This window comes from Agelaius tricolor, unplaced genomic scaffold, assembly GCF_023055355.1.
Source record: "Agelaius tricolor isolate 1412-34295 unplaced genomic scaffold, bAgeTri1.0.p SCAF_27, whole genome shotgun sequence".
Taxonomy (NCBI): Eukaryota; Metazoa; Chordata; class Aves; order Passeriformes; family Icteridae; genus Agelaius; species Agelaius tricolor.
This window is the reverse complement of record NW_027269287.1, coordinates 9,837,331-9,858,104: the sequence shown is the minus strand read 5'-3', so window position 1 is coordinate 9,858,104 and position 20,774 is coordinate 9,837,331. Positions and strand designations below refer to the sequence as shown.

Below are 20,774 nucleotides of genomic sequence, written 5' to 3'. Positions count from 1 at the left end.
CAGTAGGAAAGCTGCACTACTGAGGCCTTTTTCTAACAATTAGTTAAAACTCAGTTATAAATCAGAAGATTAGATTTTAAAGGAATATTTTCCTATCAGCAGCAATTCCAGAAAACATTTTAAGCATGGCAGTGGAGCATGTTTAAAATGGTGTCCTCTAAGAGGAGGGAAACTATCCTGAGCAAAAGCTCAGAAGGAACCCAAATCCTTTAAGAGATACCATCCCTGTTGTTCCCAAAACAGATTAATAAATGAAGGAAAAGAATATATATGAACTTACTGCTTGGTTATAATTTATAAATTATTTTATTGTTTTTAAAGAATTTTTCCCCATTGGATATAAGAGCAGTCTCAAAACTTTGCCATTTTTCACCCACGTGAAAGAAAATATCCTTTACCTTGCATTGTTGTCCAAACAGAGATATTCTCTGGGATCATCAGCACTAGCATTAGTTGTTTTAACACCCTTATCAATGAACAAACCAGCCTGAAATAAGCAAGAAAAGAAAATTCATAATATCCAAAATTTAAGATAGAGTAGAAATGAAACTTTAAAAATTTAGGCATTGCATTCTATACACATATTAGAAACTCTTAGATCTTTCCATTTGGCTTAAATTGGCATATTGTCTAATGAAAAACAAGCTAATTAAAATAATAAACCAGTCAATGCTAAAATGATATGAATTATCTGTGATTTAAAAAAAAGGCAACGGAAAATGATCAAAGTTATCAAAATTCACTTCAGATTTCTTTCACAACATCTATTTGAGGTTTTCCATTTATTATCAGATGCTGGAAAATCTGGAAGCCAATCCTGTGGTGAGTTCAGATTATTCTCATAAATGGAAAAGAAAAGAAACCCCAAAACCCACTGTGAAAAATCCTTTGTGTTTCACTTTAAAACTAAACTATCTTTACCAAATAAATTACTTGAGAAAATAAAAGTGTGAGGAAACATTTGTGCTCTTTTACCTGAATTACTTACAAATACCTGTGACTGACTACTTTCACCTCTGATCCAAATCAGGATTACAACTGAGTCTTATACACAAGCAGATTCTTAGACCTGCTAGTGGAGCTCTCCTTCAACATGGAACTTTAGCACACAAATTGCTACCCTTGTTGAAAGATGACAATAGCTATACAGGTGAAAATCTTTTCTTCACAATGCACTTTTGTATTCAGTATGTTCTAATTCCAATCTGAATAAAATGCCCTACATTCCCAAAAACATTATTAACACAACTTATATCAAACACTGCATTTCTTAGTATCCCAGACAACTGTAAGGCAAAATCAGTTTCACTTGGCAAAAAAAAAAAAAATCCAATATGATTTTATGAGGTTTCAATTGTTAAACTATGAGAATCTCATGCAGCAAACAAACACAAGTAATTATTTAGAGTTAGGTGGCTTTGTAAATGTCATTATATTTATACATACACACAGCAACTAGATTCCAAATGAAATACTTTAAGGATTTCAGCTGAAGTGAAACTTTAGCTGAGATGTGGAAAAGGTTTAAAAGTCATACTAACAGAACACTCCTCAATGACTGGAGGCTGAGAACTTCATAAGAAAACTGTTGCAAATAAGTGAGTTCCTGAAGGCAATATTAAACCTTAATCTCTAGCCAAGATTGCGTCACCATGTGCAAGCACCTGAGACTCAGAAAAATAAACTGTAGCAACTCCAGCAAGCTATTAGATGAATCACTGCTATAATAAACTTGATTCTTTGAGGGTCAGCTTTTTTCAGATAGGAAACAAAGCTGTAAACAGTAGCACCTGAAATGCTACTTCTGAAAAAAGTAGTTTATTAGAAGGATTAATTTATTTTAGTCGTTTGTATCTTACTAGGCTCTGAAGCACTGAATATCCAAAATGCAACTAAAAATACACCCATGGTGATTATACATTGGATTTTGTGCTGTGTTTGAACTCTACTGTAGAACAACAGACTACCCAGCTTAAAATGCAAACAGACAGATTGTAATATAGAATAGTGAGAGATAAAAACTTCACCTGTTTTTTAATAACATACTACATTACCTTAAAATTAGAATGAACCCTGTTGTTATAGAAGATTCCTAGGGGTGTAAGCTCTGATTTGGTTTCGATGGCTAGACTATGAGAATCTCCTGTAGCAACCCTGTGGAATAAATACCATATTCCAGCATCCTGCAAGTAATGAGAGAATAACATTACTTATAAGTGATTCTGATACTATTACTGGTGGTGATACATATTTTAAAATAAAGACTCAAAACAAAAATTTAACCAGTGAAAATGTGAGATTTTGCAAATAAGGCTACATTCTAGTGGACTGTACCAACTAAAAAAGTGTTTTGCTTCTTAGTGAACCATTCAACACCACATATTTAAGATGTTTTAATATTTCAAAGTAGAAAAGTGTTCAAATTAATGTAACTTCTGCATTTCAGTTATGTCATCCCACACACTTGATTTGCCTTTACTAGTAGATATTACTACTCACAGTAAGATACTCAAAATCATTCCTCCTATCTTTACTCTTTCAGTCTGTTAAGGTTGGTTCATCTCTGCTCCCATCAAAATTTAAATGGCACAGCCAAAAAACACCTCAAGAGCTTTCAGTAGACAGAAAAAAAAGCACATCAAGAAATCTGGCCAGTTCGGGGCACTGTGCCAATGACATGCAGTAATAATTTTAGTATCTGTTCATTTTCTATACTTCTTTAATATCTCTGCTCTTAAAGAAACTGGATTTATCTGCTAATGAAACCCAAAAAACTTCCCTCTCAACTACATCTGTGTTTGCAAGAGGTGGCATCATGACAACATCTGCATTGGAGACATCTACTGACATCACAACTTTTGCCTGACCATAGGCCGTGTGCCCTTAAAAAAAAAGAAGAATCACCCCACAAGGCACATTAAAGAATAAATGGTAGCTAAAGAGACTTTGGGTGCTCTATCTCATGAAAAACAGTCATCAACCTTTTCAAGAATCATGGATAAAGTCAATTCACCCTGGCTTAAAAAATTTCATGCATTTCACTCCAAGAACATAATAATTTTCCAATGAGTGCTGGAAATTCTACTTTACAGTAATGTTCCCATCCCAGTGTGTAATGATGACGCACTGACATTTCTGGTGATTAACCATTACAAAGTAAATATGGATGTTCCATTAAAAAAACTAACAAAATCTTACCTCACATATAATTAAGTACAGCTCTGTGTTTGGCAGACTCAAATTTTACCCAAAACACCCCCTGATGCTTGAAAATAGACTTAGATAAACTTAAAAGCTTGTTAAGCATCTGCAAGCATTCAGAAATATGAAAAAGGTTGGGTTTTTTTCCTCTTCTCTCTCATACGCACCAAAACATCTACTGCCTGTAGAGCCTTTCAATAGGTTTACTGCAAAATTAAGGATCTTGGGGAGGAATGGAATTATTTGGCTGTGAATTGCTCTAGTTTATACCAGAAAAACTTCCATAGTGGAGAGTCTGTATGAACACAGTTGAATTATTCTATTTCTGAAACAATAAGCTGTGGTCCCTTTATACTAATGTGTTTACATCCATGCAAGGGATGTACATCAGAGTAGCTGAACTTTGCAAGACACAAATGCGTGCTCCAGTCAGGCACATCCTGCTAACAAAAGCAAGTAATATCTACTGGGATGAGCTACACAGGCAGAGAAAGACTTTACAGGACTTAAGCACCAGATAGAGAAGCAAATAAAAGCTGTTTAACTCAGCCTGAAAAGCCTAAACTAGGTATATTACACAAAGCAGGCAAAATAGAAAGACATTGTGTTGGACAAAAAAGAACTGGTTTAATTTGGGAGGTGAGTCCAGATCCCTCCTAGTGACAGACAGTCAAAAAACCAAACAGAGGCAAACCCACTGCAATAAAAGCAACAAGAATTAGACCACACAAAAAAACAGAACAAAAGTTTCTGACTTTTTATTACTCCAGATATTTCAATTCAGGTAAGTATTTTGAATCCTATTCTATTTACTAATAACAGTTACCTGCTAATAAATGAATCATTTACTTATATAAATGTTATCATTTATAGATAAATGTTATCTGTGGCTAAGAACACACAGGCTCATATTCTTCCCACACCAGAGCCTTTGCAACAACAATCAACAACCTTTCCCGTTTTCCATTCCCATTGATCTCTTCAGAAAAATCCAATTAGAAACCTTATATTTCTCAGCCTCTTATACAATATAGAACAGACTCCAGCTCCCTCCTCCACAGTATGTACAGATCTTTATATCACAGGCAGCTATGAGAAGATTATTTGCACTAATATAAGGTTCAGAACAAGCAAAAGCCTATCAGCAGTCCCTGGCTGAAAACAACTGCCTAACCACTGACAGAAAAGAAGCATTTTAGCTGTTTCTCACACAATGAACAACTTTTTGTAGCAATTTTTCATTCCAGTCACTACAGATCTTGCAGAGCTGTCACTAAACTCACGACAACCTACAGAAAATACAGAAGACTTAATATGAAATGCACCAGTTCTGTGAAAATAAAAGGATTTTTACACAGACACTACTACATTTCTATATTGACACTACTGTCAGGTCTATTAAATACAGAAGACAAGATCTCCTCTGTTGCAGCCACAACAAAGATTTTTGGTGTCATTTAAATGCACACCTAGACATACCCTGCACTTTCAATGGCAATATACTGCCAAACATAAAAAGATGCATATATATATATATATGTATATATATATATATAAGGAAAATATATGTATATCTGGCAGTGTAAATTTTACAGATTTTACAAATGCCAGTGACATAAGTAGTTTGTCATGAATTACACCCATATGCCTTACCTGTGAGCCTGCTGCTGCATTATTTATAAGATGATTGTTGGGGTGAGAAATCCAGAATGTTGAAACGGCCCTGAAATATTATTTAGAAACTAGTTAATAAAGAAAACCTCTATCTCCAACAGAATTATCTTCCCTTTTAAACATCATCAGAAAAAAGTAAATCGATGAAGTAACTACTTCACATTCAAAATACAAATCACAAAACCTTCCACATCTAGAAGTCAAAAATACCTTTTTTCAGTTCAGTGCACAGTATTGTATTTTAATGTTGTACAGGTATCCCATGCAATGAAAAACTGTTTTAAGAAGCTTTCACAAGAAACAAGTAGCATTCAGAAAAAATAGTGGTGACAACTTCAGAATATGCATACATTTACGCAGTAGTCAAGATGCTCAACAGACTTCTAAGGTCCCAAGTATCACAAGAAACAACAGTATTCCCATAAAATATTTTTTTCTTTAATAGAAGTCTAAGTGTTATTTTTATTGCTATTTTTTAAACAGCAGTACTATATGAGCTACATTCGTTAAATTATAGATTAGAATGTTTCCACCTGTACTTTGTCAAAAGATCATCAGCACTTTAACTGCTACAGCTGGCTGGGTTTTACTTTTTCATCATTACATACTCACATGCAGTCTGTGGCTGGCACTGGGACATAACTTCCATATACCTTATCCCTAATCCCAATACACATGCTGCTGTTTCTGTCTGTAGGTAGAAGAGTGCCTGGTTTTGTGACTAGCCCAAGGTTGTGGAACAACGTATTCCTCTGCTCAATGCCATCTTCCATGAAGAAACAGTGACCTAGTGTGTCATAGCCAATGGTGTCCTTTATCTGTAGAAATACAAGTTCATTATGTCAGTAGTAACAGCATTTACTGAGATTTATTTGACAAATACCATCTAGTTTTACTATCTTGGCACAGATGCAGAGTAAAGTGTCAGTATCAGCAGCTCAGATGATTCAAGCACATAGTTTTATTCATCCCTTACAAACACAGCGCTGTCTGGAGAGTTTAGCTGCCTTGCAGCTGTTTTACAGTTAGCTGCTGTAAGAATCTCAAAAAACCAGAATGATGAGAATGGTTAAATTACTATTTGTAGTAATTTATTTCTCCACTGAAATAAGAAAACCATTTCTGAGCATTGGATTTGCATAAGGGATGGGATTATTTTGACATCTAAATGCTCTTTATAATATTTATTCCAACCTAATAGGTTTTACACTCTGTGCACCTACCAGCAAGCCATTAGTTGCATGAACATTCACACATCTAGAAAAACAGTGATGAATGGAAAGACCTTCCAGATAAGTTTTAAAAGTATATCCTCCTTTTTCATCCACATCCCCACAAAGGTGAAAGTGAACAGGATAACTTCCAATCTGCTGCTGGCCCATTTGCTTCAATTCCACATAGGAAAGGTGAACAGATGTAAAATTCTTCAAAATCTAAAAAAAATTAAGTCCGGAGGGAAAAACCAATTTGCTTTTTAATCAATGGAAATTTTAAGTTAATACATCATCTACCCCAGATGTACAGAAGATAGATTTATTATGTTAGCCTGTAGCAACTTCATACAAGTTATAACAAACATTACTGTGTTGCTCTACAAGAAGCCTTACAAAACTGTATTCTTCATATATGATTTCAAAATTTAAATCTCCATGAGGCTACAACAGAGGAATTTTCAACAGACATATTGCCAAATTGCTGTTTGGTCTTTACCAGGTGTCAGATTAAATATTCTCCTATGTACTGTCCAACCAAACAGAAGTCACCCATATCTGGGTGTGTCAGTAAAGAAGGTGCCCCAGCACAGTCCATCTGGGACAGCCTTAGCTGAATAAAATCCACAGAATTATGCAGCTTCAAAGGAACCTGTTGAGATACCTAGCCCAGCTGAAAGCTTGTTTGAAGCTGACCCAGCTTATGAAGCTGGGTCAGCTTCCTAAGACAGTGCTCAGAGAATACCTCCAGTCACAGAGATGCTCATGATACCAATTGGTTCCACCCTTTCATTTTCCCAGTATGTGAGCATTATTTGCCTTCTTTAAGCCTGGTCCCATTGCCTCTTGTCCTCTTGCTGTGCACCTCCAAGAATTGCTGTAGCCACACTGAACCCTCACCAGTACCTGAAGACAGCAAGAAGATCTCTCCTCTCAACTCCCCATCACTCATCATCTCACACTGCCACACCACCTTTCCAGGACTCAGACCAGTGCATCTATGTTTTCATTGCAATGAGAAGCCAAAACTGGACACTGCACTCCAGAGAAATGTCTTTACTAAGGAATATATTAAATAATCCTCACAATCATACAACTTCACAGTAATGTTACTATGTACAAAGTAAAGTCATAATGGGGTTGTAGCTGTAATGCAGGAAAATATTTTCTTCCACCTAACCTGCTATGAAAGCATAAACCAAATGCAACAGCTAAACTGCAAGGACCTAACCTGACTTAAAACCAAACAAAAAAACCCAGAAACCAAACAAAAACAAACCCTACTTTCTTTTTTGTAACTTCATTTCATTAATTTAGCTGTACTGAGTATTTATCAAAAATATCCATTTTCATAGGGAAGACAGTACGGTTTTTTCCTCCTCCTCTAATTGAACCCTTAGGTTTGCATGCCTAACATATAGAGGGATATATGTACCTAACATATAGGGTCAAAACCTGACCTTTTAGGCTTCCTTAATCTCTAGCTCTTAACTACTGAGAAGCACCAAAACTGCAAATCATTGCCTCTCCTCACTGCTACTAAGCCCCCTTTAGGCTACCAAACTAGTGACCAGTAAGAAATTCAGTGTGTTCAAAAGCTATTACATTTCTTAACATCTAGGATCCCTCTACTTGAGCATATAAGATTAGCATAAGCCAAAAATACTTTCAGTGCTGAAGTCTAGATTTGGCAGCAGACACTCGCTACTCAGTCTCCTGGGAACAATTTAACTTTGATGAGTCAAAATGTTTGCTTTCTTTTCTACCTTCCAGACAACTGAATGTCTGCTTATTTACACTTTGGTCACACTTAACAAGATTCACAGCTTGCCATTATCTTCTTTCATTAGATTATCTTGAACCCTTGACATCTGGAGTCCACCTAACTTCTTCCACAAAACAAAAGCTGCCACATAGTAAGAATGGGGCTTATTTTCTTTCCCACTATTATGACCACCACTATGAAATTAAAATCTGTATCCAAATACATTAGAAAGAGATTTAAACTGTGTTGACCACATAATGAACACAAATATATTTGCAATTAAAATTTGAGGCCTCAAACTTCTCTAGCATCACTGAAGCACTGCTGCTCAAATCTTTAATCTAAAAATGTAATTGAACACCAGTTTAAATATTAGTTTCTAGAACTCTCCTTTCTCTCAGGTTTGTTTATTCATAATACAAGAAATCTGAAGCAGTTTCCTTTATAGAGTCTTAGTACTTTCAGACTTTTAAGATACTAAATATAAAACCCCATAGTAAAAGTCAGTTTCTTCTCCTTCCATGCCTCTCTAGTGCTCAGGTTCAGATGGGAAATCTGAATTAGGATTCAATGCTCGTCACCTGGGGAGGTACAAAGGCAGTGAAAGGAACGAAGAGAAATGCCAGGGAGGTCAAGTTTTATTCTGTAATGTTATAGGATGCACATGCATGGATGTCACTTGTTCAATCCCTGACATACAATGTTACAGTACCTGCTGGATGTTTCTATAACAGTTTGAGCATTACTTCCCTTCCTTTAATTTTGCAGATTCAGTCTTGAGGAGTTAAATCTAATCTGGGTAAAGCTAAGAATGAAGAATTTTCCACAAAAAGCAACTGAATGAATTGATGTTCTTTAAGTTTTTTAATCCCTTGAAGTTAAACATTAATCTTTTTGTTCTTAATATGTCTTTACATGACAGAAAGTTAATTTAAAACATTTTTCAAACCTTGATGTGTCCACCAAATGTATCGTAACTGAAGAACTGACACTCCTTTTCAAGATAGCAGGTATTTTCTGCCTCCCCCTTTATTACGATGTTTCTTGTAAGAACTCCAACTTCTGCTCTCATGTCCACTCCATCAATTACTTCTCCAACATGAGGAAACTGAGGATTTTCTGTCCAACAACAAATTCCAAAGCAGGAGGAAAAAAACCCAAAAAAAGGCACCACTGATTAAAACCAGAATCAACTTACACAAATAAAAAAGATAACCGCAGCAACAAAACCTATGCATTCCCCTTCCTTAACATGCTGGTCTCTCTTAACTTTTCTTATGGTAGATGTGTTTTTCATTTTATTAAGAAATCAATCCTCAAAAAATATCAACATTTTATTTACAAGCATCTTATAGTTTTGATCCAATAGTTTGTGAACAGAATGGGAAAAAAACAAAGAAGAGTTTATTAATCCAATGTATCAAACTTTTAGTCAAACACAGATGCAGACTTGCTTAAAAAGAAAAAAATACGCTAGCTGCTTATAATCTGTTTCAAAGACAAAGTAGGAACTGAAAGTGAAGCCAAAACACTGTTTGAAAATGCTGTATTGATCTCCTCCTAAAAGAAAAAAGGACTTGCTTTCCTAACTAAATTTCTTCTTTATGTATCTTCAGAACAGCTACCTAAGAAAAAGGAAATTAGGGAAAAGATTACAGTCTGATTTTATACCTGTCTTCAAAAACCCAATCAATTTCTCATTGAAAGTAAGAAAATTATCTGGTTCTGTAAACCTTAAAAATGCATTTATGCATTTATTGATACCCTGAATACATATTATCACTATCCCTCCTTAAAAAAAAACTACCACAACATGAAACAGAACTAAGAGAGACACCAACACTATATCTGCTTCTGAGGATTTAAAAAGACAAGAGACATCTTAAATGGGACTGCACTCCTCTCCCTAAAGTCTTGTCTATTGTTTTTCCCTAGATTTGACTAGAAACTCAAGAAATCAAGTGCAGAAAGAGCAACCAGGGCTCCTACAACCTTTTGGTTTTCCTACTACAGAAAGGTAAAACCAGCAAAAAACCTAGTAAAACAACGCAAGAAATAATTTCAAAGGATTATGTGTTCATCAGCATGTCAAGTTTACCATTACAGAGAAAATTCATTCTTTGTGGAACAAATATGTAGGGTGCCATGTGGATTTTTTAAAACTGTATACATTACTATGACAAAGAAAACTACACTGATGGTGGCAAAGAACCCCAACTGGGAAAGTTGACTTTAAGTTCAACGCCTTTAATATCTTTTTAGTTTGGATTTACTTTCAAAAAAAAAAAACACCAAGATTTTGTGTTTTACTCTGTATCTTGTGAAAATGTGATTTTTTTAACCTTTAAAAGCAGCTGCTTTTTCACAGCACATGATTTCCAAGATGAAATAGAGTCTACACACACACTACTCAGTGGTGACAAGAAAGTTCTTAAACTTCATACTGCAACATTTCAGCTAAGTTTGCTCTTTAAAACACTGTGCCCAATAAAACACACCACATGACACATAAGAACAAAGCCCAGGAAATATCATGTTCAATAGCACTAAGTTAGGCATTCTGGTATTCTCTGATGGTGCAATCACATAAACGTGGATATACTTTCCTCACACTTGAGATTCCTCAATGCAGTACAACATACATGACCCGTGCTAACAAATGTGAGAGAAGCAAATTTCACCACCACCAGGACAGCCAGACTGGCAATCCCTTAAGGCAGAGGTGTACAGGGAAATCTGAGGGTGTTGACAGAGAACTTCCCAGTATGATGAAGAGCACTTTGAAGAAGAGGAAGTTGCACTGTGCAGAAATTAATGGGACAAAACCAGACTGAAAAGAGCACCCATGAGCTGCTGCAAATTAACACTGCAGAACAACACTTGTTAGTTTGTGCTAAGGACTGATGCTGCAGCCCACCAGGAGTGAGAAGGGAAGCTCCAGACCAGAAGCTGGAGGACACGAAGGGGGAGGGTGGTACCATGGAGCAGGTGTGGAGCAGCAGAAGGAAAACAGAGACGCCAGCATAGCTGGCAAGCCAGTCCCAGGGGAGGCTCTTGTGATGTCAAGCAGAATGACTCAGATAATAAAAAGGAAATGGTCAACAACATGCATGACCATTTACTTGTGCATCACACCCAAAAGAAAAACAGATTGCAACTACTCAGGGATATCCTGTGAGAGCAGAATCTTGGAAGAGCCACTTATTTTATAACCATTTTGTTGGGGAGGTGGTAAAAAGGAGACTGAGGGAAAGGAGGAAAAAAAAAAAAGCTATGGGTTCAAAGACTGCAATTTTTTCCTTCCTGTTTTCATTTCTACTTTTTTAGTAACAACAGAAAAAAATTATAATGATACCAGTTCAAAAGACAAGAGTGACACTAAAGGCAAGAGAAACAAGAATGACCACAACAGCTATTCAAGCATGTGAAAAGACAGAAAGGAGCCAAGGAAGGAAAACAAGCCTAACCCCACTGGAAAAAAAAAAAAAAAAAGGTATTCAATGGGCCTGGGAAGAAATGTGAAAGAAAAGTTAGCATGGTGAGCTGTGAGGCAGACCTGACATACAGTCATTTCACAACAAGGAGAATTACACATCCGTGTATGTGGTAACAAAGCCATACAGCGATTTGAGAAAAGGCTGCTCTTTACTGCTGACACTGCAAGGGCCTGTCCAGCAGCAAACACATACTTCACACTGATCTTCAGGTGGTGACTGCTCTCATACCTTTGACTTTAACCTGATGCTTGGTGCACTCTGTGCAGGGAAGGAGGGTGAATTCCTCTGTCTGATACATTGAATAGTCTGTGCTCGCAACCACAATCCTGTCTCCAGGCTCCCAACTACTAACATCATCCAGAAGGTTCAGTATTACTCCACCCACCGCTTCCACCTGGAAGCCTGATATTGGGACACCTAATTAAAAAATAAAAGAAAAGGAAACAAAGATTATACTCACCTTTATATGAAACAATTCCCAAGAAGATACTAACAAAATATATAAGAGATTTTGCAGGCCCCAAAGCCCTCAAAGTACAGCTCTTCCCTCAAACATGCCAGTGTGAGATGTCTTTACAGCCTGCTTACTTATTGGATCTCAAACAAAGCAAAGGGAAAACACAGAAACTAATGGTGACTGGAATAAACCTGATTTTTTTTTTTCTTCAAAAAACCCTAGTATCGTATGGCAATAATTTGTAGGTCCAGCTACCTCTGCTTTTTTCAAGTGACATTTTTTTGCTGCTTTAAACTGTACAAATGTAATCAAGGACATGGAAAACAAAGTAGAGGACTTTCTTTTCTAAGCACAACTAATAGAAGAGTTTGGCAGACTAAGTAGCATACACATACACTTTCACTGGCTCATGATGAATTTGCAAAAGTTCAGCCACTTTTGCTAACTCTTGAATCTAACGCTACAGCGCCAGTAAGTAAAAGACGTATTTTGGTAGATTTTTTTTTTTTAATGTAAGTCTTTACATTTTCATGGGGCTATCAAGAACAGTAAAGGAGTAGTACCAAATAGCTCAACTGCCTAACAAATAAATTTATAACTACCATAAAAAAATTTTGAGGAAACACAATAGCATTTAGCAATTCTAAAAACAGAAAGGGATTATTACCCATAAAAACACAGATCTAAGATATCTTAAATTAAAAAAAAAAAAGGATAAAAGCAAGCAAGTGGTAGGTCTTCTAGCTTTTTATACCACAGATTCAACTTTGTACCTGAACAGCTGCCTAAAGTTCAGCACTCTAAGAGCAACCAAAAATCATAACAAGAATAAAAACTTTCTTTTGGCTTCTAAAGTTTGGATTGTGTTTTTCTTTTTTTTTTGTACCATAATCAACATCTCAGAAGCTGAAAATCTACATGATCTGCCAGATTATGAAAATAAATTTTAAAAGTGTCAAAACTTATTAGACTCCTATCTTCATTTAAATATACTTGAATTTAAGACTCGATATTATGCTGCTCACACATTGTATACAAACAGAGTAAGAAATAGGTAGTACTGAAGAACTGTGTCCTCCTATCTCATCCATAGCAAGAGAAAACAACTTATAGGAGCATTCAAAAATTTAAATTACAACCAGAAGTTTTAGTGAAAAAACAGCATATGAAGTATTTTTTCTTTTTCCCACAAATGTAGAATTTCACAAAACACTTTCCTACCATCATTCCATTCGCTGTAAGCTCTCACAACGAACTTCTGACCATCCACTGTGAAAAACTCTTTCTGAGCAAGAGCTTTCCCACCAGTGCTGTGGTTTTCATAGTTTCTCACTGATTCATTACAGGAAGAATTTCCACCACCTATGACACCAACTAAAGCCCAGGCTTGCCTGTGAAAATCAAAAGTAAATGTTTAAATATAATGGCCCTTTCAAAATTCTTTACAAAACCAGGAAAGGCAAGGAGTATAGAGATCATAAAAAACCCTTTTGCTTGCTCTTCCAAATTAATTTTAAAATGCAACTTCAAAATGTAGAAGGAAATGGGCAGATGTAACAGCAGTGAAAAAAAAAAGTTTAAAATAACTGGGAGTCCTACACACAAATTGGAAGACAAGAACTCTTACTGGAGAGGGCTTTCATAGACATTTCTAGTAAAACATTCAACGAGATACACATTTTTCCAAAGCAAATTGCTAGAGATGTGTGACAAAAGTCACACAGGATCCTACTCCCAAACAATTTAGCAGGGCCCAGGAAGAGCAGGAGTCCGTGCCAATGTTCCTGCCATTTGCCAGCAACACCCCAAAGGAGCAGTCAGGACTCCAGAGGACCACAGGTTCCTCAGGCCAGGAGGGATGGACACAGCCAGCACCACCACAGCCACTGGTGCTCACCCCCATGCCAGACAGGCAACAGCTTTTGAATCTTTCAGGGTGCTCAGAACCAGAAAAGGAAATGCATGCTGTTACACAACTTTCATACAATATAGTACTCATGTGTGAGTGTTTGGAAATTGAAAGCAAACCATGCACCACAGATAGCTGCCACCAAGTTCAAAAAAAACAAGTTTATTTTGCTGTCCTTTACTGCTCTGTAATGCCATAACCATGTGTGCAAAGAAGCAGTAGAGATCATCATAAAAAAGCCAGACAATTTTAAATCATTAAAGTTGAATCATTCACCCCAAGTGAAAACAGCTAGACTGCAGTCTGTTGCTAATGATTAATTCAAAGGCAGATATTAAACCCACCTTCAATCCAGTTGCCTTGATTTTAACCCTTCTTGATGTTTGTGTTGATTGGGATCAAAAAGCCAAACAATACTTTAGCATTAACACATTCACAGAAATACATAAACATACATGTTTACAGAAGTACCTACTGGGCTAGCTTTTTAGTAGCAGCAGCAAACAAGCTGAACATTTCATATACCAACATTTAAAATAAAGTTTTTTTGATGCATGTTTTGCATTCTATGTGTTGGTGGAAGAAGTAGAAGGGGAGAGGGTTGTAATGGAGTATTCACCCCGATGCTGATATCTTTTTCACTACCATGAGAGGTTTAAGAAAATGACCTGCTTTTCCTGAGCAACCCATCAGGGACAGCTTCTTGCCTATCTTCCACTGCAGAACAGTTTTATGTGTTTACAGAGCTTTTATCAACTAAGGAAAGCAGACAAGGATCAGTTCCACAGGGAGGCAAAAAAGGCAGCTTTTTCCCAGTTACATGATGCAGTTCCTCATTTCAGACAAACTGTGTGGAGGTCATGGGCAGAGACAAATCCCAGAAACATACACCTCTCAGGACATGCTGGGCTGGCTGCACCACAGCCTGAGCAATGTGAAGCCACACAGGCTTTGCTGCTTTCAGGAACTGGTATTCTACTATAGAGCATTCAGGTCCTGGCACTTTTGGCTAAACTGCTTCAGAGGCAAGAGCATTCCATTCCACACCCCTGTGCTTACACAGCCAGGGACACAAATGTAATCCTGATGGGAACTGAGGTCAGAACATGCCATCCTGACTGACACGCCTCTGCCAAAGCACAGGGAGGAAACTAACTGGAATCCAGATGTCAGGGGATAGCAAGGGATAAGAATAGAACGGAAAAACCAAATGACCAATTTCCTGGAAAACACTGGACAATACAAAGAGATTATACAACACCATCCCAATAGAACAACAACAAACTGGGTATACTTTGCACTTATATTGTTAACTCAGAATCACAGATTCTGGCTGGACAATACCTCTAAGATCATCAAGTCTAGCCTTTGACCAATGGCCACCTTGTCAACTAGACCATGGTACCAAGTACCACATCCAGTCATTTCCTGAACACCTCCAGGGATGATGACTCCACCATCTCCCTGGACAGTCTGTTCCAATGCTTAATAACCCTTTCCCTTAAGAAATTTCTCCTATGTTAAACTGTAAAACTCTCCTGATGTAGTTTAAGGTTACATCCTCTTGTTCTGTCACTGGTTGCCTAGAAAAAGATGCTGACCCCCACCAGGCTTGTAGAGAGCAATAAGGACCCTCTGAACCTCCTTTAGTTCAGGCTAAACATTCTCAGCTCCCTCAGCAGCCCTTCATATGACTTACTACACTCTAGACTCTTCCCCAGCTCCATTGCCCTTCTCTGGACACACTCCAGCACATCAGTATTGTAGTAAGGGGCCCAGAACTGGACACAGGACTCAAGGGGTGGCTTCACCAGTGCCCAGTACAGCACTGCCATGGTCCTGCTGGCCACACTATTGCTGATACTAGCCAGGACCTTCATGGCCATGAGGGCACATTGCTTTGTGCTGCCCAGAGCAGAGTGGACAACCCTCTGTGGCACAAAGCCAAATTCAGAACATGCACTGCAAAAAGCCATTTGCAACAACAAAATGAAGAGCAATGAGGAGCAATGTAAGTTTCTTGCTTTAATAACTCCTGTTATACTTTTTCTACTGTCTCACCATCCAAATCCTGGCCAATTGAAAGGAATGGTCAAAAGACAGAAACACCTTGTAACTGCATTTCAATCATAAAATAATTTGACAGGTCAGCTCCTGTGAGAGCTCTATGGAGAGGTAACATACTTTTATTTCAACAGTGCAGGAGTATGAATAAGATGTTGATACCTGGGATTAGTATCCCTTAGAAATAACATTTTGGGTTGGAAGGAACCTTAGAGATCCTTTAGTTGCACTCATTGCTCTTCCAATGTCATACAATTAAAAGCTTCACCTAGCAAGTGTTACCTGTCTATGTCTTAGTTTAATTTCTATAAAGAACAGTGAAAGCAAGTAATTTTGAGTAAGTAAAAAAGTATGTCACACAGACACCAGTCTCTGCACTGTACTGCTAACTGAATACTATTACTGCAGCTCTATGTACAACACAAGAACTCTCTGAAAACTTTATGATAAACTGTCAAAGTTTAACAAATCCCCCACAGCAGAATCTGCATGTCATCTTTAATCAACACAAAGGGGAAAATAAATTACTTACCTGTAACTTAATCCTCTGACAAACCTACTTCCCAGAAGATTTTGAATAGTCACTCTGGTTTCCTCCAAAAGATTTTTAGCAGCTGAATCTCCTACAGCAATAGCAATAATGCGACCAGGATGCCCATTTTTCAGTAAGTTCTGGAGCTTTAAGCTTTCCTCTGCAAATTCATGAGTATCAAACTTCAGCACTTCCAAAACCTCTGCTGTATCCTGATCAATCACTCTAACATTTAGTCCTCGGGAAAAATTCTTTTTAAATGTGTAATGACCATAGGCCAGCCCTGAGAAATATATAGTCTTTGACAGAAGAGTCCATGATAACTTCTGGTGCCCGTGCAACTCCAGCGTTCCTTCAGGGCCCACACCAATAAATTTTTTGCCAAATTCTGGCACATCAGCACCTTCGTTTGACTTCCCATACAAAATAATAGTTGCTTTGGATTTATAGCGGCATTTCTCTGCTCCAACATGAAGCATTCCACCATCCTTTATCAGGATAAATCGAGTTCTCAAGGTAATATTTTTAGAACCTTCTTTATCATCACCAAAAACAAGTAAACCTAAAGGAAAAAAAATATTTCTGTACATCAAAGCAAAATTCAGAGAGACTCAAATAACCACATTTTGCAGAAAGAACAAGAGAAAAATTACAGATTTATTTTCACACCCATGAATTAAGCTGTTATGCTCTTACATGTATTTAAGAATACGTGAGAAAGTAACTACTACCAATTATGATTCATCTTTCTAAGCATTTGCTGGTTTATTTTTTGTGCAATCACAGAAGTAAAAAATATGCAGGACACTGAAGCAAGGTGTTCATCTTGCTTTTTCATACCTCCATCCTGTATAACTATAGAGTGTACTGTAGCATCTGAGTTCAGACGAAACAAATCCCCTTTTTTGATAATAACTTGTTTTTCAGGATCTTTTCCAGGGCTCCAGTTTTTAAGGCGAGGATTCTGATCAGGACAATTCTCTGCAATACAATGTGAAAACATTTTAAAAAACAAACATCATCACACCAATCAAGGCAGCATTAGGATGAACAGAAGTAAGAAAGGGTCAGTCACCCACAAAGGACTCCCACATCCTTTTGTGGTTTTGACACAGCAGTCATTGCATTTGATTAGCCAAAAAGACACCTGAAAAACAGCCAAAGTATCAGGGTAAGAAAGCATTCTCTACTGAATTAAACTAGTATTGACCAAACATTGACCATAGATACTTTGGAACCCCATGTGATTTTTCTCTTATTTGCTAGGTCACCTGTTATAGATAAGAAGAGATAAGCAGAATTCAGTCAGACAGAGAGCAATCACTGAGCACTGAAAGCCTTAGGCCAGCTAACTAGGCTAACATGGTTATAGAGCATCTAAATATCCCACCCCCTCAAGGTCTCAACCCTATGAGAAAGGCTGATCCCTTCTTACTTTTAAGCATTCAAATCATTCTCTCAGTGGAAGTTTGCAGGAGGGACAAGACTCCCAGAAGATATTTAGTATAAAACCTAAGATATTTAGTATAAACCTAGCTAGAGCAGTTCCCCGGGACATGAGACATTTGGATCTAACATAAACATTTGTACCCCTTAGGAAGTCAGCTTAAATATCAGGCTACAAACAAGAGCAAAGACACGCAATCCTTGCTGAAAGCCATGACACCATACAGGCTATAAACTGAGCTACAAGGCCAGGGAAGAAGAGACAACAGCAAGAAGTGACAGCCTTGTATGATTTCAGACAAAGTTACAGCAATGTAGTATTTATACCACGCACCTCTTTAACAAATTAAGCATCTGAGTAATGTGGAAGCATAGACACACTATAAAAACTGGAAAGCAGATTCCTTGGCTTATCTTATCAAAATTAAAAATGAAAATTAAAAAATTTAAAGATATTTTTCCTGTGCAAAAGACAACCAAAAAGTTGCCAAAATAAAGATGTTAGCAGGCCAACTGAGGTTAACAGCCAAAATAGCCTTTTCACATCCTGTCTTCTGAAGAAATACACCCACACTTCTGAAGTACTACTTCAGAAGCAAAAAGCTATCAGAAATAGTCCGTTCTTGCAATAACTAAAGAAACCAAAACCTATCCACAAGTTTAATACAAGCCAGCCTTAGTTTTGCAAACAGAAATGTTTTTCCTTTGGTATTAACTGTCCGCATTTCAAATCCCTCCCAACTCAGGAAAGCCACATAAACCAAGATTTGACTACCAGTGGGGAAAAATTAGCAAACTGCAGAAAGGGCAGAAGGCAGACAAGTAGTATTATGATAATAAAAACAAAATAAAATCTTTTGGGAGGAACCTATGAAGACAGCTTTTAGAAAATGTAATTCAACATGAAGAAAAACTGAAAAGCCAGGAGAGCTGCACTCAGCAAGACTGCTGAGCATTCACTAGATAAAGGCAAGTCTACTGCCTGACTCATGCAGAGTCCCTAATCCCTTTTCCCCAGACACCACACACACAAGCACTGTGAAGAAACACTTATTTCCTGGCCGGTAGCAAAGGGCAGCCGTGAGGAAACCATGAGTCAGCAACCTGATGACTTCTGCTTAGTGTGATTCACAGAAGAAAAGATCTAGTGAACATATATTTTCCTTTTGAATCAGAAAGAAGACGTATAAAACAGTGAATAAAAAAAAAGAAAATATTTTAAAATCTATTGTACATTACAATCCAGCAAGAAAGCTATCAGAATCAGAACCAGGCACTCTTGTAAAGTAAACATGCTTTAGGGGCACAGTGGGCCAACTTTTTGGCAAGAAGATCAGAGGTTTAGCAAAAGTATTTTGAAATTCTCCCTTAGCAGTTGTGGTGGGCCACATGAAAACATCAAATATTTAGAACTTCACCATATGTTATCTCCAAAATTATGAAGTAGATTTTACAGATAACAGTTACTGCCTTTAAAGTTAAATAAAAACAGAAGTACAGACCAGAAACTGTTAGGTAGTGATGATCTTGCCAAATTTAGGCACCCATGTTGAAAATTTTTCAAGTCAAGCCTCTGCTTCAAACATTTCTGTAAAAATGGGTCAGCATTCCTTCAGGTTTAGTAGCTTCTATTGGAGCTGAGGGGCAAAGTAGAATTTCTGCAAGTAGTGGAGGAAAAGTACACCATCCCCCCCACAAGAAAGCATCCTGACCAAAAAAAAAGTCCAATGCTAGAACCTTTCATGGAGAGAAATTTGACAGGAGAAAAAGATAAGCAGGGAACAGTTCTCAAGATACAACTAAATAGTTACTTTCTACTTGTTTAGACACCATGCCTAGAACTCTTAAGGCCTCTGGGAAAAACTTATCAGTGTTATATTATGCTCAGCAGAAGTTTGTAAGACTTTGGCAGCTACATTTCAGCTACATTTTCTGAGGATCCTGTTTACTCTAGGCAAGGTCCAGCTGAGAGCTGGAAGAGTGAAGAACTTTTCCCTGTCTCCCCAGCTTAACCTTGCATCAGAGGCCTGGGGAAATGGGGAAGGAAATTGCATTTCCATTGATCTCCAGTGTTCAGGACTCCTTAGATGAGTCAGGAATACAGAAGCATGGCGGAAACAGAATCCAGCTGATAAGCAAGAACAGAAATGCTGACAAGCAGCATCTTCCCTTCGGGGAAAGTACGGTAGAGGTTTAGAATTTACATGCATTTACTACCAAGTGCCACATTCCTTCCACTGCCTTTTAAACAGCCATTAAAAGTTCTGACAATATGGATTTCCAACTAGTCCCGAAGAAAAGCACACCTAAGTGGAACAGGTGTTGATCACTGTAGTACCACACGTGCTTGGGTCAGAGCTATTATGTTTATGCACATTAACATTTCAAACTGCTGGGGAACTTTTGGGGAGTTTCTGCAACATCCATACTGCAAGATTAAAACATCAGCCAGGCTTTCCTTAGTCCCTGTAGGAGTTTCTCTTGTGTCAGGGTTTCACAGTATCACAGAATAAATAGGATTGGAAGGGAGCACAGTGGGTCATCTGGTCCAGCCTCCCTGCTTAAGCAGAGTCATCCCAGAGCACATTGCACGGAATTGTGTTCAGACAGTTGTGGAGTAGCTCCAGTGATACTCCACAGCCTCTCTGGGCAATCTGCTCCAGCTTAAGGTCACTCACACAGTAAAATTCTTCCTCATATTAAGGTGGAGCTTCTTATTAACTCTTGTCTTACTGCACAACAACACCGAGAAGAGCCTGGCTGCACTCCAAAATACTTCAGAGTGTTAACTGGTAAGTCACCCTCCAGTCTCCTCTGGAATCTGCAACCAAAGTACTTAATGCATATGTACCCATTACCAGCAGTATGTATCATAACAGAGGAATGATCCTCCACTTACTAGTCCCTAAGGTTTTGCTATTTTCCTTTGTAATTTATTAGGAAAGTTCAGCAACTTCACCCAAGGAGATATCTCAGCAAGCCACCACAAAGAGCATTTCAGTTGGATATGTGCATTTA

The 20,774-nt window shown here is 37.6% G+C and overlaps 1 protein-coding gene across 2 annotated transcripts in view; it reads right to left on the bottom strand.

Annotated features, from left to right (window-relative positions):
- CEMIP2 (cell migration inducing hyaluronidase 2) overlaps positions 1-20,774 on the bottom strand; it is a 49,808-nt gene that overhangs the window by 15,309 nt on the left and 13,725 nt on the right. For both annotated transcript variants that reach the window (XM_071448729.1, XM_071448730.1), the window contains exons 3-12: positions 17,151-17,291; positions 16,311-16,872; positions 13,027-13,196; positions 11,577-11,765; positions 8,801-8,970; positions 6,099-6,308; positions 5,488-5,693; positions 4,855-4,924; positions 2,055-2,183; positions 399-487 (exon numbers count right to left, since the gene is read on the bottom strand). In XM_071448729.1, coding sequence (XP_071304830.1) covers positions 399-487; positions 2,055-2,183; positions 4,855-4,924; positions 5,488-5,693; positions 6,099-6,308; positions 8,801-8,970; positions 11,577-11,765; positions 13,027-13,196; positions 16,311-16,872; positions 17,151-17,291 — 1,936 coding nt within the window. The remainder of the gene's footprint in view (positions 1-398; positions 488-2,054; positions 2,184-4,854; positions 4,925-5,487; positions 5,694-6,098; positions 6,309-8,800; positions 8,971-11,576; positions 11,766-13,026; positions 13,197-16,310; positions 16,873-17,150; positions 17,292-20,774) is intronic.